The sequence below is a fragment of the Lepidochelys olivacea genome, assembly GCF_965140295.1.
Source record: "Lepidochelys olivacea isolate rLepOli2 genome assembly, chromosome: 7".
In the NCBI taxonomy this organism is placed as follows: Eukaryota; Metazoa; Chordata; order Testudines; family Cheloniidae; genus Lepidochelys; species Lepidochelys olivacea.
In genome coordinates this window covers 58231890-58248567 of record NC_140417.1, presented here as the reverse complement: position 1 = coordinate 58248567, position 16678 = coordinate 58231890, and the positions used below count along the sequence as shown (strand labels likewise).

At 42.8% G+C, this 16678-nt stretch overlaps 1 protein-coding gene across 1 annotated transcript in view; it reads left to right on the top strand.

Moving 5' to 3' along the window:
• The window catches only part of GDF10 (growth differentiation factor 10), a 28113-nt gene extending 13349 nt beyond the window's left edge, over nt 1–14764 (top strand). Inside the window, exon 3 of the mRNA XM_084632914.1 lies at nt 14022–14764. Within this exon, the coding sequence (XP_084489040.1) occupies nt 14022–14213 (192 nt within the window). The 3' untranslated portion in view covers nt 14214–14764. The remainder of the gene's footprint in view (nt 1–14021) is intronic.
• Nucleotides 14765–16678: the final 1914 nt, after the last annotated feature.

Genomic DNA, 16678 nt, shown 5'->3' with positions numbered 1-16678 from the left:
TAAATCAGGAAGTGTTATTTACTCCTCATAACACAAGAACTAGAGGTCACCAAATGAAATTAATAGGCAGCAGGTTTAAAACAAACAAAAGAAAGTATTTCTTAACACAACACACAGTCAACCTCTGGAACTCCTTGCTAGAGGATGTTGTGAAGGCCAAGACTATAACAGGGTTCAAAAGGGAACTAGATAAGTTTGTGGAGGATAGGTCCATCAGTGGCTATTAACCAAGATGAGCAGGGATGGTGTCCTTAGCCTCTGTTTGCCAGAAGCTGTGAATGGTCAACATGGGATAGATCACTTCATGATTATCTTTTCTTTTCATTCCCCTTGTAGCACCTGGCATTGGCCACTCTTGGGAAGACAGGATACTGGGCTAAATGGACCATTGGTCTGACGCAGTATGGCCATTCTTATGTTCTTACATAGAAAATGCTTGTGTACATGCAAACTGTTTAGATGAGCAGTTAAGCATAATGCACATACTGAGGACTTTTGAGTAGCAAGGTTGTATTACCTCTGTATTTGGCGACCACTTCTGCAATACTGTGTCCGGTTCAGATGTCAACAGTTCAACAAGGATGTTGATAGATTGGAGAGGGTTCAGAGAAGAGCCACGAGAATAATTAAAGGCTTGGAAAACATGCCTTATAGTGAGAGACTGAAGGAGCTCAATCTATTTAGTTTACAAAGAGACGGTTAAGGGGTGGCTTAATCACAGCCTATAAGTACCTTTATGAGGAACAAAAATTTGATGATAAAGGGCTCTCAATCCAGCAAACAAACAAGATCCAAAGGCTAGACAAATTCATACTAGAACTAAGGCACAATATTTTAACCATGAGAGTAATTAATCATTGGGAAAAAAATTACCAAGAGTTGTGGTGAATTCTCCATCACTGGCAATTTTAAAATCAAGATTAGATATTTTTCTGAAAAGATCTTCTCTAGTTTGAAAAGGAATTAATTGAGGGAGTCCTATGGCCGGTGTTAAGTAGTGGGTCAGGCTAAATGATCACAGTGGACCCTTCCGGCCTTAGCCTATGAATCACACAAATAATGGATAATGCTTTACATCAGAGAATCTCCAAAAACTGAAATAGGTGTCATCCCTTTTTACAGATGGGGAAACAGAGGCACAGAGGCACAGAGGCCACCTGTGAAGTCTCTGGCATAGAATGTACATCAGACTCTCAATCCTGTGCTTCAGCCATAAGCCCCTTTGCACCAAAAAATCTGGGTTCTTGTGAACAAATTGATTATGTCAGTTTTTCTGTATTAAAGCTGCTGTTCCAGGCCAAAAGTAAGTGAAGAATTCTTAGTCAGAATACAAAAAAATCTTAAATCTGAAATATATCATAAATAGGCTAAGTTGTTTCTAAGGTAAGGAACAGCAAACTATAGATGTAGGTCCCTCTAGTTATTCAGGTGTCAAAATAAATCCAGTTTTCATGCTGTCACTACTTGGCCTTCAGAAGTATTAGGCATGTAGATGTATCTGAGCCACAGAGTTGAAATTCTGATAGATGCAGATCCAAAATTTGTGTGGGTTCAGATCTGTGGTTTTGGTTTGGGCCCGTCTCTTGTTATATCCCACTGTTCTGGAAAGTCTGCTTACTGGCTGCTCACAACTTGTATTTCAGAGAAAATAAATACAATACTGAGATATAAAGCCAAATTTTCTGTCATTGCTTCTAAGTTTGAGCACCCACAATTTGAGCACAGAGAAGGGAAACTAATTTTTTGGATACAGTCTTCAGCTATCCACTTCCAAGCAGGCAAACTACTTAATTTCCAGGAGTTTGGGGGGCGGGGGGGGGGAATACTATTTCTAAGGGCAAATACAAATGTTGGGACATGTAAAAACGTGGTCACCCAAAACGAGGTGGTCAAAAATGTGGGGATGTGATTTTGGATATCATAAAAGTTAGAGGTCAGGTTCAGGCTGCTCTGAAAACTTGTCCTAGACCAGCCAACACAGGAATGGGAGATTGATATGCTGTAACTAAAGAACTAAGTGCTCTATTTGTGGGATACAGTACTGGAGCCATGTGGTACATCTGGGATGCTGAGCATCAACAAATCAGAAGAGAAGTGTTTTCCTTTCTGCTGGGATCTTAATAATGAACTGACTAGAGAGTAAAAAGAAAAGGAGTACTTGTGGCACCTTAGAGACTAACCAATTTATTTGAGCATAAGCTTTCATGAGCTAGCTGTAGCTCACGAAAGCTTATGCTCAAATAAATTGGTTAGTCTCTAAGGTGTCACAAGTACTCCTTTTCTTTTTGCGAATACAGACTAACACGGATGTTACTCTGAAACCTGACTAGAGAGTGAAGTCCTCAATCTATGCCCAAAACACAGGAATCAGCACTGCACACTGACACACCTTGCCCAAGTGCCTCTCCCCTGCCCTGGAGAGGCTTCCTGTGAGGTAAGGGATAAGTCCCTTTTCCATGGCCTGTCAATCACTAGCCTGGGATTGCCAAACAATTGCCACTTCTGATGGTGGCCAGTTTTGATTGTGTGGACGCCTGTCTGCTGGGAATTGAGTGCCACTAACCAGTTCACTTTGATCTCCCCAACAAAAGAATCATAGAAATGTTGGGCTGGAAGGGACCTCGAGAGGCCATCAAGTCCAGACCCCTGTGCAGAGGCAGAACCAAGTAAACCTAGATCATCCCAGACAGATGTTTGTCCAGCCTGTTCTTAAAAACTTCCAGTGACGGGGATTCCACAACCTCCCTTGGAAGCCAATTTCAGAGTTTGACTATCCTTAGAGTTAGAAGGTTTTTCCTAATATCAAGCCTAAATCTCCCTTGCTGCAGATTAAGCCCATTACTTCTCGTCCTAACTTCAGTGGACCTGGAGAACGATTGATCATCATTCTCTTTATAACAGCCCTTAAGATATTGAAAGACTATCAGGTCCCGCCTCAGTCTTTTCTCAAGAGTAAACATGCCCAGTTTTTTTAACCTTTCCTCATAGCTCGGGTTTCCTAAAGCTTTTATAATTTTTGTCACTCTCCTCTGGACTCTTTCCATTTTCTCCACATCTTTTCTAAAGTGTGGCACCAGAACTGGACAGAATACTCCAGCTGAGGCCTCAATGGTGCCAAGTAGAGCAAGACAATTAGCTCCCATGTCTTACATACGACACTCTTTTTAATACACCCCAGAATTATATTAGCCTTTTTCTCAAAGGCATCACATTGTTGACTCATATTCAAGTTATGATCCACTATAACCACCCCTCCCCGGCCCCATCCTTTTAAGCAGTACGACCACCTACCCAGTTATTTCCCATTTTTCAGTTGTGCATTTGATTTTCCTTCCTAATTGAAGTACTTTGCACTTGTCTTTATTGAATTTCATCTTGTCCAATTCAGACTAATTCGCCAATTTGTCAAGGTCGTTTTGAATTCTAATCCTGTCCTCCAAAGTGTTTGCAGCCCCTCCCAGCTTGGTATCATCTGCAGATTGTATAAACATCCTCTCCACTCCCTTATCCAAGTCATTAATGAAAATATTAAATAGTACCCAGACCCAGGACTGAATCCTGCAGGACCCCACTAGATATACCCACCCAGTGTGACAATAAACAATTGATATTGAGTACGGTCTTTCAACCAGTTGTGCACCCACTTTATAATAAATTCATCTAGATTACATTTCCCTAGTTTGCTTATGAGAATGTCATGTGGGACTCTGTCAAAAGCCTTACTAAAACAAAGATATATTACAGCTACTGCTTCCCACCTATCCTATCCACCAGGCCAGTAACCCTGTCAAAGAAGGAACTTAGGTTGGTTTGGCATGGTTTGTTCTTGAAAAATCCATGCAGGCTATCCCTGATAACCCTATTATCCTGCAGGTGCTTTCAAATTGATTGCTTAATAATTTGTTCCAGTATCTTTCCAGGTATCAAAATTAGGCTGATTGGTCAATAATTCCCAGGGTCCTTTTTGTTCCACTTTTTAAAGATAGATACTATGTTTACCCTTCTCCTGTCCTCTGGGACCTTGCCCATTCTCCATGAGTTCTCTAAGGTAATTGCTAACGGTTCTAAGATTGCTTCAGCTAGTTCCTTAAGTACTCTAGTATGAATTTCATCTGGCCCTTCCAATTTGAATACACTGAGTGCAGGGTCGGACTCTGGGATGGAGTTTGGGTGCAGCAGGGGGTGAGGAGTGCAGGCTCTGGGAGGGAGTTTGGGTGTGTGGGGGGGTGCAGGACCTGGGAGGAAGTTTGGATGTGGGAGGGGGTGCGGGCTCTGGGAGGGAGTTTGGGTGCAGGAGGGGGTGCGGGCTCTAGTCTGGGGCATGGGGTTGGGGTGCAGGAGGGAGCGCGGGCTCTAGTCTGGGGCATGGGGTTGGGGTGCAGGAGGGGGCCAGGGGGTCAGTGCTTATCTCAGGCAGATCCCGAAAGTGACCGGCACACCCCTCTGGCAACGGCTCCTAGGCAGGGGGGCCATGGGGTCTCTGTGCACTGCTGCCCACAGGCACCAACCCCACAGCTCCCATTGGCCACAGTTCCTGGCCAATAGAAGCTGTGGAGTCGGCGCTCGGGGCAGGAGCAGCACATGCAGACCCCCTCCCCAGGGCTGCAGGGACGTTTCAGCTGCTTCCGGGAGCGGTGCAGAGCAAGGGCAGGCTGGAAGCCTGCCTTAGCCCCATTGTGCTGCTGGCAGCTGCAGCTGGGGGCCCCCAGGCCCTTTTAAATCTCCCAGGCCCCTGGGCAATTGTCCCTTTTGCCCCTGTTGGCGGGCCTGCCTTCAGATTTGTTACCAATTCCTCCCTGTTGGTCAGAATCAAGTCTAAAATGGATGTCCGCCTGGTTACTTCCTCCACTTTCTGAAACAAAAAGTTGTCCCCAGTGAATTCCAAGAACTTACTGGAAATTTTGTGTTTTGCCATAATACTTTTCCAACAGCTGTCTGGGTAGTTAAAAGAAAAGGAGTACAGCTCACTAGTAGCTCACGAAAGCTTATGCTCAAATAAATTTGTTAGTCTCTAAGGTGCCACAAGTACTCCTTTTCTTTTTGCAAATACAGACTAACATGGCTGCTACTCTGAAACCTGTCATTGGGTAGTTAAAGTCCCCCATTACTATCAGGTCTTGTGTTTTGGGTATTTCTGTTATTTGTTCTAAAAAGGCCTCATCCACCTCCTCTTCCTGATTTGATGGGCTATAGTAAACCCCTATCAAGATATCACCTCTATTTTTCCCCCTTTTATCTTTACCCAGAGACTATCAACTGATTTTCCTCTCACCTCCTTCTGGACCTCAGCACAAGTGAATATATTCTTGAAGTATAATGCAACAAACATCTCCTCCTTTTTTATCCCACCTGCACCAGCTGTAGCCCTCTATACCAGTATTGTAGTCATGAGACTTATCCCACACAACTGGAACCCTTCCTCATGCTGGCAAGCAACCTCTCAGTGGGACTACTTACATAAGTGTTCACCATCATCAGTGAGAATTTCACAAATGAGCCTCATGACTTTCAGTCACTCTGGATTCTACTCCACTTACTAAGGGGAGCAGCTCTATAGCCACTTACCAACTCCTGGGCCATCCAGTCCCCTCCAGAGAGGCATGGTTTATGTCAGGGAGGACATATTGCTAACAACATCTCCAGGACCGCACCCTTGTCAATGTCAACCACCTAGCCCTTCTGGTGATGTAAATCATCACTGCTGCATTGACTTCAGTGCCGCTATGCTGACTTACACCAGCTGTGGATCTGGCTCTGTGTCTATAAGCATCTACCTAGCATTGAGTCATTGTGGAAAATCAGTGCTGTAGTGTGAGAGTATGAACAAAGAGCCACGCTTTAAGCAGCAACTCGAGAACTCCCTCTGCCAAGAAGTTCCTGTGCTTATTAAGCTCCCTTCTACAACACATCCTGGTTCCTTCCGGAGAACCAGGAACTCTACAACCATGCCACATCTGAAAGATTAAAACTTAAATTATAAAACCAACATGTGTACTCCCAACCATTCAAAATAAGCTTATTTACTCTACTGTGTCCTCTTATCAATTCCATGTAACTAGTCCTGAACAGTACTTTAAAGATTAAGCCTTGGAGGTGAGCTGATGAATCTCCCAGACCATTTCTCACTTCTGTTGAGGGAAAGAGAGAGTGTGAGAGTGTGGAGTTCCCTGTGTAGGGCATTGGGAAATACTGAAGATGAACCTCTGAAGAAGTCCTTTTGGAGTCTCCTCTAGGTAGGATCCAGGAGTTTCTGCCAAGTTTCAAATGTCTGGATGCTTTTGATCTCCATTTTGTTCCCTGGTCTCTGTTCAGGTAGTGCTTTTGTTATGTGTTGAACACTGATGTTTTGTTGCTGCTGAATTTTTATTTCAGCATCCCATTTTCAAAATTCCTTAAGGTCAGGCCACTTAGGTTTAAGCTTGATCAGTGACACAGGTAAAGCATCTTCAGTCATCTTCCCAGCAGAACTTCTGCTGGAGATAGTCAGGATGTAAGTGGTGGTTGACAAAAATGCCAAGAGTGCTTTATATGGGTCCACTGATTTTGCAGAAGTCTTTTGAAACTCTGCACCGCTCTCTCCTCTTCCCTGTTGCTCTGGGTTATTGTGGACTACTAGTATGTTGTTCAAAGTCCTGTGAAAGTGCTAGGAATGTTTCAGAGGTAAATTAAGGTCCATTATCTGTTATAAGGCCTTCAGGAACTCCATGCTAGCTAATATTGACTTTCATTTCTGGATGACCTGTGCTGATGGAGTCTGTGAAACTATAGCCAAGTCAATATATCTGGAGAAGTAATAAACTGTAATAATATATGTATGTCCTTTCCAGAAAAATGAATCTGTGACTACCTGCTGCCAAGGTTGGTCAGGTAGCTTTGTAGAAAGGAATGGTTCTATCAATTGTTTTATTTTGTTTTGTTTTTCTTGTTTCATATCTTGCAGCCCTAAGGTCCGAATTTGCCTACTCAGACCAGGCCACCATATGAATTGTTGTGCTCATGCCCCACATATGTTTATACCTTGGTGTCCCTTATGGATTTTGAAGACCACCTCTTTCTGAAGTACCATGGGGATAAGAATGTGCTGTCCTTTCAGAAGCAGGCGATCAGCCATGTGAAGGTTGTTTTGTTCCTGCCTATATGGTGATAGGTCTCTTTAGAGTTACCTCCTTCCATCGCACCCTCTTTAGCAGAGCTGAGTCATTTTCCTGCAAGTCTCTTCCTTTAGTTGTTCATCTCTAATTTGCTGAAGTCAGCTAGCAGATGTTGAAATTGCTGCCAGGACCAGATCAATGGAGACTTTGACATCTTTCTTTAAAGCCTTTTCTTCTTCCATTGGTGGCTGCTCAGCTGGGGCTCTAGGTAGCACCTGCTGCTAGGCGCGCTTTCCTTGATATGTGTTTAATGTTGAAAGAAAATATAGCATCAGCCATAGTGAAAATCTTTGAACCCTAGGTGGATGATCATCCAGTGGTTTTGAACCCAATGATGAGACTAAGAGTGTTTGGTCCGCTTCTATGTTAAAATTCAAGTCAAACAGTTATTAACTGAGCTATTCAAAAGCACAAGTGATTGCTAGAGCTTCCTTTTCCACTTGAGCTTGGTTTCTGTGAGCCTTCTTGATATGAATGCAATAGGTCTGTGGTCTCCTTCTGGCTGCTTTTTTGAGAGCACTGCTCCTGAAGCACGTGAAGATGCGGCCACTGCTACTGGGTTGGATAGTTTATCAAATATTTTGTGAAAATAGGTGGAGATAGCAGTAGTTTTTTTTATTTTATTAAATGCATTTTGTTGTGGGCTACCCCAGATCCAGAGGAGCTAAATTTGCTAACAAATTCCCCAAATGATTTATTATGCCCAGGAATCTTCTTGCAGCAGAAACATATTTGGGTTCAGGTAAGGCGAGTAATAAGTGATCCATGCATAAGAACATAAGAACGGCCATTCTGGGTCAGACCAAAGGTCCATCAAGCCCAGTATCCTGTCCTCTGACAGTGGCCAATGGCAGATGCCCCAAAGGGAGTGAACAGACAGGTTATCATCAAGTAATCCATGCCCTGTCACCCAATCCCAGCTTCTGGCAAACAGAGGCTAGGGACACCATTCCTGCCCATCCTGGTTAATAGCCATTGATGGACCTATCTTCCATTAATCTATCTAGCTCCCTTTTGAACCCTGTTATAGTACTGGCAGTCACAACACTCTCTGGCAAGGAGTTCCAGAGGTTGACAGTGCATTGTGTGAAAAAATACTTTCTTGTGTTTGTTTTAAACCTGCTACCATTAATTTCAGTTTAATGCCTTCAGTTTGTCTAAGTCCAGATGAATTCCCTGTTTTCTAATTATGTGTCCTACAAATTTTATCTTCTCCTTTCCAAATTTACACTTCTCATTCAGAGTGATGCCAGCTTGTTGGAAGCATCTCGAAACTGCATGTAGTCGCTCACTGGATTCATTTTTATCTCTGCCAAATACCAACACATCATCTGCATGGCAGAAGCCGCCAGGCTAACCTGACAGAATCTGTGAGATTCTCCTTTAGAAATGTTCTGGTGCTGAAGATATGCACAATGGAAGATGATTGAAACAGTACCTTCCAAATGGGATGATGAACGTAGTTAGCCATATAGATTCTTTAGCCAGGGTTATTTGATAGAAGCCTGCTGTAGCATATAACTCTGAGAGGACTTTCAATTCCGATAACTGAGTTAATGTCTGATCAACTGTGGGAAGCATGTGTCTTTCTCTGCACAGGCTTTTTATTAAATTATGTAAGAGCCACACTAATGTAGATTTTGAAATTGGGCTTTGGTACTACACCCATCCCTGCACACCAGTCAGTGGATTCTTCTGTCTGGAACATAACCCCCATATCTTTCATTCTCTTTAATTCTTCTTTGACTTTCCCTCATAAAGGTATAGAGATGCAGCATGGGTCTGAGAGAGCAAAAGGAGTCGCTGATGGCACCAGTTTTATTTTGTACTTTTTGACAGCTTTCCTGGCCCTGTAAAGATACGTGGAAACATCTCCTGTATAGTTTTTGCCATCAAGGCATTCCAGTTTCTCCACTATGTGTAATCCTTATATTGCTAGCAACCCTAGTAGGGGAGTTTTCAGTCTTTGTTTTACATGTATATATGTTGAAGAACTTTCTGTCCCATCTCCAGTTTTCCAAGGAACTAGCCACAAAACATCCAGTGTTCTAGCCCCACATACAATTTCATTTGGTCTTTGAAGATCTCCAACCCGGGATCAATTACAATTTGTATTTGGAATTGCAGTGACTGTTGCCCCAATATCATAGAATCATAGAATCATAGAATATCAGGGTTGGAAGGGACCCCAGAAGGTCATCTAGTCCAACCCCCTGCTCAAAGCAGGACCAATTCCCAGTTAAATCATCCCAGCCAGGGCTTTGTCAAGCCTGACCTTAAAAACCTCTAAGGAAGGAGATTCTACCACCTCCCTAGGTAACGCATTCCAGTGTTTCACCACCCTCTTAGTGAAAAAGTTTTTCCTAATATCCAATCTAAACCTCCCCCACTGCAACTTGAGACCATTACTCCTCGTTCTGTCATCTGCTACCATTGAGAACAGTCTAGAGCCATCCTCTTTGGAACCCCCTTTCAGGTAGTTGAAAGCAGCTATCAAATCCCCCCTCATTCTTCTCTTCTGCAGACTAAACAATCCCAGCTCCCTCAGCCTCTCCTCATAACTCATGTGTTCCAGTCCCTTAATCATTTTTGTTGCCCTTCGCTGGACTCTCTCCAATTTATCCACATCCTTCTTGAAGTGTGGGGCCCAAAACTGGACACAGTACTCCAGATGAGGCCTCACCAATGTCGAATAGAGGGGAACGATCACGTCCCTCGATCTGCTCGCTATGCCCCTACTTATACATCCCAAAATGCCATTGGCCTTCTTGGCAACAAGGGCACACTGCTGACTCATATCCAGCTTCTCGTCCACTGTCACCCCTAGGTCCTTTTCCGCAGAACTGCTGCCTAGCCATTCGGTCCCTAGTCTGTAGCTGTGCATTGGGTTCTTCCGTCCTAAGTGCAGGACCCTGCACTTATCCTTATTGAACCTCATCAGATTCCTTTTGGCCCAATCTTCCAATTGGTCTAGGTCCTTCTGTATCCTATCCCTCCCCTCCAGCGTATCTACCACTCCTCCCAGTTTAGTATCATCCGCAAATTTGCTGAGAGTGCAATCCACACCATCCTCCAGATCATTTATGAAGATATTGAATAAAACCGGCCCCAGGACCGACCCTTGGGGCACTCCACTTGATACTGGCTGCCAACTAGACATGGAGCCATTGATCACTACCCGTTGAGCCCGACAATCTAGCCAGCTTTCTACCCACCTTATAGTGCATAGTGCATCAATATTCACTTTAAGATTTTGACTGTTTATTTATGTACCAAGGTGTTGTCTGTTCTATCAGAGATGAAGTCCCTAGAAAATAGGATTCATTGTCCTCTGATGATAACACTCGTTCTTGGATTGTTTCCGCTACTCTTGGTGACCTGCACACTATTGCAAAATGCCCCCTTTTGTCGCTTCTCCCATGTTCTTCCTCTTTTGCTGAACATTGTTGCCATTCATGGCATGGTGTCTTTCCACAACTTCCACAATTTTTCCAAGCTTCCCTACTATAGTTCTTTGGCCTCCCCCGCCACAGTTGTGCATTGTTCTTATGTTGTAAATTTGGTCTGACTGCTCCATTCACATACATTCTTTTCTGTTTGCTGTGTCAGTGTTTTCTAATGCAGTCTCCCCTATGCTGCTAGCATGTAAGTCACATTGCTATTTCTTTATGGTTTCTTGCATTCTCACTTTTGCTATAGCTTTTGCTAGTGTGAGATCAGGATCTAACTGCAGCTGTGCTGATAAATTGGTCTTGCTTATACCAACAACTATCCTGTGTCTTATTAGTTCCTCTAACATTCCATATTTGCAATGTTCTGCAAGGCTATGAACTACTATTACTCCAGTAATAAGTCTTAGCTGTTTCCCATTGTTCTGGGCACCACCTATTACATTTGGCCCTTTCATATATAATATTCTGTCTGCCTATGAAATGGACATCAAAAGCTTCTTTCACTTTGGAGTAGTCTTTCTTTTCCTCATCAGTGACGGATAGGGCACATAATTTATCAGCATCACCCATGGCAAATATCAGGGCATTTACCTGCTACTCTTGTGTTTTTTCTATTAATACAGAAATCTATTGGAATTGCTGAAATCTCCAGATCCAGCCAGGCCAGCTGCCTGAGTTGACAAAATCAAACTTCTCTGATGGAGCCATTTGCATTATGGGCTCCATTGCTGTGCTGAGATAAGGCTCTGCATTCTTCCTGCTCCTGCTTTCATAGGTCTCCTCTCTGATTTTCCAATTCTCTTTTCTTTCCTCTACTCCTTTAGGGAGATGGATCCACTGCTGACACCATGTAGGGTGAAGTCGTAAACACAAGAATCATGCTTTCAGCAACAAGTAGAGAACTCCCTCTGCCAGGAAGTTCCCATATTTATTAAGCTCTCTGCTGCAACAAACCCTCGTCCTGTCTAATAACTGTGGAGGACCAGGAGCTTTATAATCATGCCACAAGTGCCTGTCTGTGAGATCTATGGTAGTGAGAGCTTTTTCACTTTCAGCCTTTGTGAGATTTCAAACCCATGAGTTTCACTTTGTCCAAGGCTCAAAGCCAAAAATGAAACTTTCCTGAAACTAGTTAAGTGTTGCCTGGTTTTTCTGTTTTCCAGGAGAGGGGGAAGTCAAAACCCTAAGATAACACCCAGTTCTTAGGCTGGCGTGAGTCAGGAAATTGGCATAGTAGGTATAACTTCTTACCTGGTGGGATTGTAGAAGAGGAAAGCAATTAATGAGGGTCTGAAGGTGTAAGATACAAGGTGTGGGGTGGCTACTTTATCTTACACCTCCTGGCTGTTTTTTTTCCCTGTGTCAGCCCCACCCTTCTGTACTTTTAGGACCAAATTGCTCCTGAAGTGGGACTGGATAAGGAGTAAATGAAGACAGAATTTGGCCTGCAGTGTGTAGCTTAAACTCACTACCATGTAACATCTGGACCATGACTATACCACTGCCTCAGCACCATCCCTGCTGTGCCTTCAGCTCTGACTCTTGCAAGCTTTCCTTTACGAGCATGCACTGGTACAAAGATAAAGCAAAAGCTAGCTCACAGTTGCTCAAAATTTGGGCCAGGCTTCCTGCAAGACTGGCAAAATTCTAAGCCTGGACTGAGTAAGGATAAGGCGCTCGACAAGACTTGTCGTTGGGACACTGTCTTGGAACCTGAAGGACCAGCACATAGCGTACCCTCATAGTAGAGCCAAGTTCCTTGGTTTAGTTTGAGAACATTTGAAAATTTTAGCGTGGCTGAGTTTGTACTGATGTGCAGCTGTCGCTAAAAAGCAGCAAGAGATATTATGTTATGACTGTTAAAGTAAGAGGATCAAACCTGTTCTCCTAAAACCCTTCCCTGTATATAAAAAAAATCAAATGCATGCCAGGTTTTTCATTTCAGTGAAAGCAGCAATGTTTTTGTTATGGCAGGGAAAAACTAACTCTACCTTCTTAAATCATCCTACAGTTTCAGCTGCATGTGGTATTGTTTCTATCCTAAATAGCTGTGTAATGCTGCTGTGTGCTGTTCAACAGCTGCCATGTTCCATCCTAGAGGTTGCTGCATTTCAATAGTGGGTGAAGGGACTTCCTTCATATGAAACCCTGGATTTTCAGATCTGCAGGCATGTGTTTGCGGAAACTGTGTGCACCGATTTGGTACACAATTGTTCATGGCAAATGTTTCCCCATATGGCCAGATCAAGGTTTGACTATCAAATGTAGTGCTAACTAAGATATGAGCATCCCCAAGTTAAGACAAGCCTGAACAAGGAATTGCTGAAACAATTAACTCTTGTTAGTAAATAAGGGAGGCAGAAACTAACAATTGTGGGTATGTTTATAGAAAGCAACTGTTGTGGGTATGTTTATAGTAAGCAAAGTAGGAAGGAATACCCTGAGAGGATGAGCTTGCCTTAAATCTGCAAAGCGATTGGTCCTTACATGCAAGAAGTACATATGTTAGTAGCTAAGAAAGTTGTACGTAAGTTGGGTAGTGTATGACATGAATTGGAATTGTGGTACCACCTTGTATGTAAACCTCCCTGCAGCTGGGCTTGGCCAGCATAGGCGAAGAGCTGTTATGTACCTAATAAAGTAGCTGAGCAACAAGCTGGAGCTGAACTGCGTTTTTTGGATTGCAGAGTACTGGATGAAGTGTGCTTTCAGTACCTGGATCCAAATACTAAGAACTTATTCCTGGCTTATTTTATTACCTTGTACTTAACTCTTTCCATTCTGTCATACCTTTTTAAAGTCTCCCCATTGCTGAACATCACTGGTCTGTTGCTATTAGAAAACCAGTAGTAAAAGTAACACAAGCTGGGTTTAAGTGGTTTAAGGCACCACTATTGCTCCAGTTGAACTGCAAACTCACTTCATACCCCTTTTGCTTTTGAGCCAATGGTTTCCTCCAAACATCACAGGCCGCTGGGTGCCAGACACCTGCTGAGGTGGAGGAAAAGGGAGAACCTATTGTGAGCAAGCAGGGGCTGAAGGCAGTGAGACCTGTCTACATAGCAGGGAGAGGGAATCGCCTCACTCCAGCTGCAAGTTGCAGTAGCCTCGCCATGCCCCCATCCTAGGTCATGGAGTGCTAGCCAGTGCTCTCCTATATGCACAAGCTAAAGGGAGTGTGAGCACTGCAGTCTGACCGATAGCTGCCTCTTGGCTAAGAATCCCGTCCAGGTAAGGGGGCAGGGGGTGTCTCTGTGCTTTGCACCCCTCTGGCTCACTGGCCTGAGAGAAGCCATGATCTGGGCTCATATTTTCATGTGTTCAAAAAAGAAAAAAAACCCCTACTGTTCTTTTCCAAGCCCATGGGAAAGTGACTTCCCATAAATGAAGGGGTAATTTATTTCCTTCTCTGTTCCAGATTGTGCGGCCATCGAATCATGCCACAATCCAGAGCATTGTAAAAGCCGTGGGAATCATTCCAGGCATTCCCGAACCCTGCTGCGTTCCTGACAAGATGAACTCCCTCAGCGTCTTGTTCTTTGACGAGAACAAAAATGTTGTTTTAAAGGTGTACCCCAATATGTCTGTGGAAACCTGTGCCTGCCGATAAGTCTACGCCAATGCTCCTTTAAGGAGACCAGCGCCCCCTGCCCAGCTACACTGGGAAAGTTGTGAATGGGAAATCAATTGGCCTGTGCTTATGAATGAATGCAAGTCTACAACTCCATCCACAGAAAGAATGAGGAGACTCTAAAGTAATACACAAGCTCCCCTCGAAAGATCTCCCTTATTGTCACCATGTGTCTTGCAAATTAACAGGGATTCATCAGCCAGAATTCCCTCACTTTAAAAAACAAAAACAAACAAACAAACAAAAATCCTCTTCTTAACCTGGCTAGCTAAGAAATCTGGCATTTAGCGTAATCACTTCTACTTAAACAATTTGCCATAAACGGAAGACTAAGATACATTCTTAGGTGCTATTTTCCTGACTGTTTTATCTCTTCAGCTAACCAAGAAGGTGAAAAATGGACTCTGCAAAAGCAGGCTTACTCTAGAATCATATTTTTTGTACAAAAATTGTAAGGTTTTTTTTGTGCCTAAAACACTCACTTATACCTTTTAATCCACATATTTATACTGAAAAAGAATGCTGTAATAAAAGGCTTAATATGTACATTTTTCTTTGGGATTAAAATGTAGTGTACTGTATAAGCTTTTATATATACAGTATGTTAATATAACCACTTTTGGTTACCTTTCCCTAATATATATTTTACAAAATTTGTATGTAACTCTTTTCCACAGTCACTTGTTTGCTGGTTAATTTCAGATTGTTAAACATATATATTCTCTGAATAACACAAACTATATAGTAATATGTTTAAATACTAAAAATAACCAAGATTTATATTTTTGTAAGTTATACTTTATATCCTCTAGATCGATTGTTAAATGCTTTTAACAAAAGCTAAATAAATTAAAGGTACAGTAGTATCTAAACTAGTTAAAATGGTTCTCTAAATCTCATGCATGTTTCATGTCTCTAAATATAGATTATTGCATTGTGCTAATTAGAAGGAAAGCAAAGTTATCTTACTTGGAAAAGCCTAGTTATGCTTGTCATTAATAATTTTTAGTAGCTTAAGCTAGAAGGGACTGTTATGATAATCTCTTCTGGCCTCCTTCATAATGCAGGCCAGAGAAAAATGCCCCAGTAACTTCTGCATCAAACCCATAACTTCTGTTTGGAGCTAGAGCAGGTCTTTGAAGGAGATCTAATCTTGATTTAAAGCCTTCAAGTGATGAAGAATCTATCTTTTCCCTAGGTAAGTTGTTCCAATGGTTATTCCCCCCCCCCGTTAAAACTGTGCCTCATTTCTAGTCTGAATTTGTCCAGCTTCAAATCACTGGCTCTTATGCCTTTTTCTGCTAGATATAAGATGTCTACTATCAGAAGTTTCTTCCATGTAGGTACAGTAGTTACCTCAGAGTTACGAACTGACCAGTCAACCACACACCTTGTTTGGAACTGGAAGTATGCAATCAGGCAGCAGGAGAGACAAAACAAAAAATCCAAATACAGCACAGTACTGTGTTAAATGTAAACTACTAAAAAAATAAATAAAGGGAAAGCAGCATGCATAGTAAAGCTTTAAAGCTGTATTAGGGTTTGAGTCAACGTTCAGTTGTAAATTTTTGAAAGAACCACCACAATGTTCAGAGTTAGGAATAACCGCCATTCCTGTGGTGTTCGTAACTCTGAGGTTCTACCGTACTCATATACCATGATCAGGTCACCTCTTACCATTCTCTTGGATAAACTAAATAAAGTTTCTTTAGTCTCTCACTAAGTAGTTTTGAGGTCTGGAAAAATCTCTCACCTGGCTCTTTTCCGAACTCCCAAGTTTAATATCATTCTTTGGCAAATGGAGACCAGAACAGGATACGGTATCCAGAAGCGGTCTCACTAATGTCTTATGCAGAAGTAATACCACCTCCCTACTCCTACTTGATATTCCCCAGCTCCTACATCCAAGGCTCTCTAAGCCTCTTTTTTAGCATCACTGCATTCCAGAAGACTGTCCCCATCTTGTTTCCCACTTCCACTGACTTGCTATATAGTGAGACTATAGGACTAGGATTGTAGGTTTTGTTGTTGTTGTTGTTAACTCCACCCACTGAAGTCCATGGGGGTAAGTGAGAGCAGGATGTGGCCCCGTAGTGGTGAGATCTCCCTGCACAATCTCCCTAGACTGACTCCTCTGTCAAAAGCTCATGCACCATTTAATTCCAGACTTGTACTGTCCCTCCCCGCTGTGGGGTGAATATTACACCATAATTCACCGCTCTCTGCTGAATGTCCCTGTGTGGAGAACACTGCGGATGTTGGAGAATGTAAGTAACTTAGATAGAAGGGTAAGATCCAAAGGCTTTTGTTTGATGTATCTACATCTTAGGCCAGGGTGCTGATAAGAGTCTTACTTAAAAATACAGGGCCTGATTCTCCTCCCACTTATCTTGCTATAAATCAAGAATAACTCCACTGAAGTCAATGGGAGTACATCCAGCACT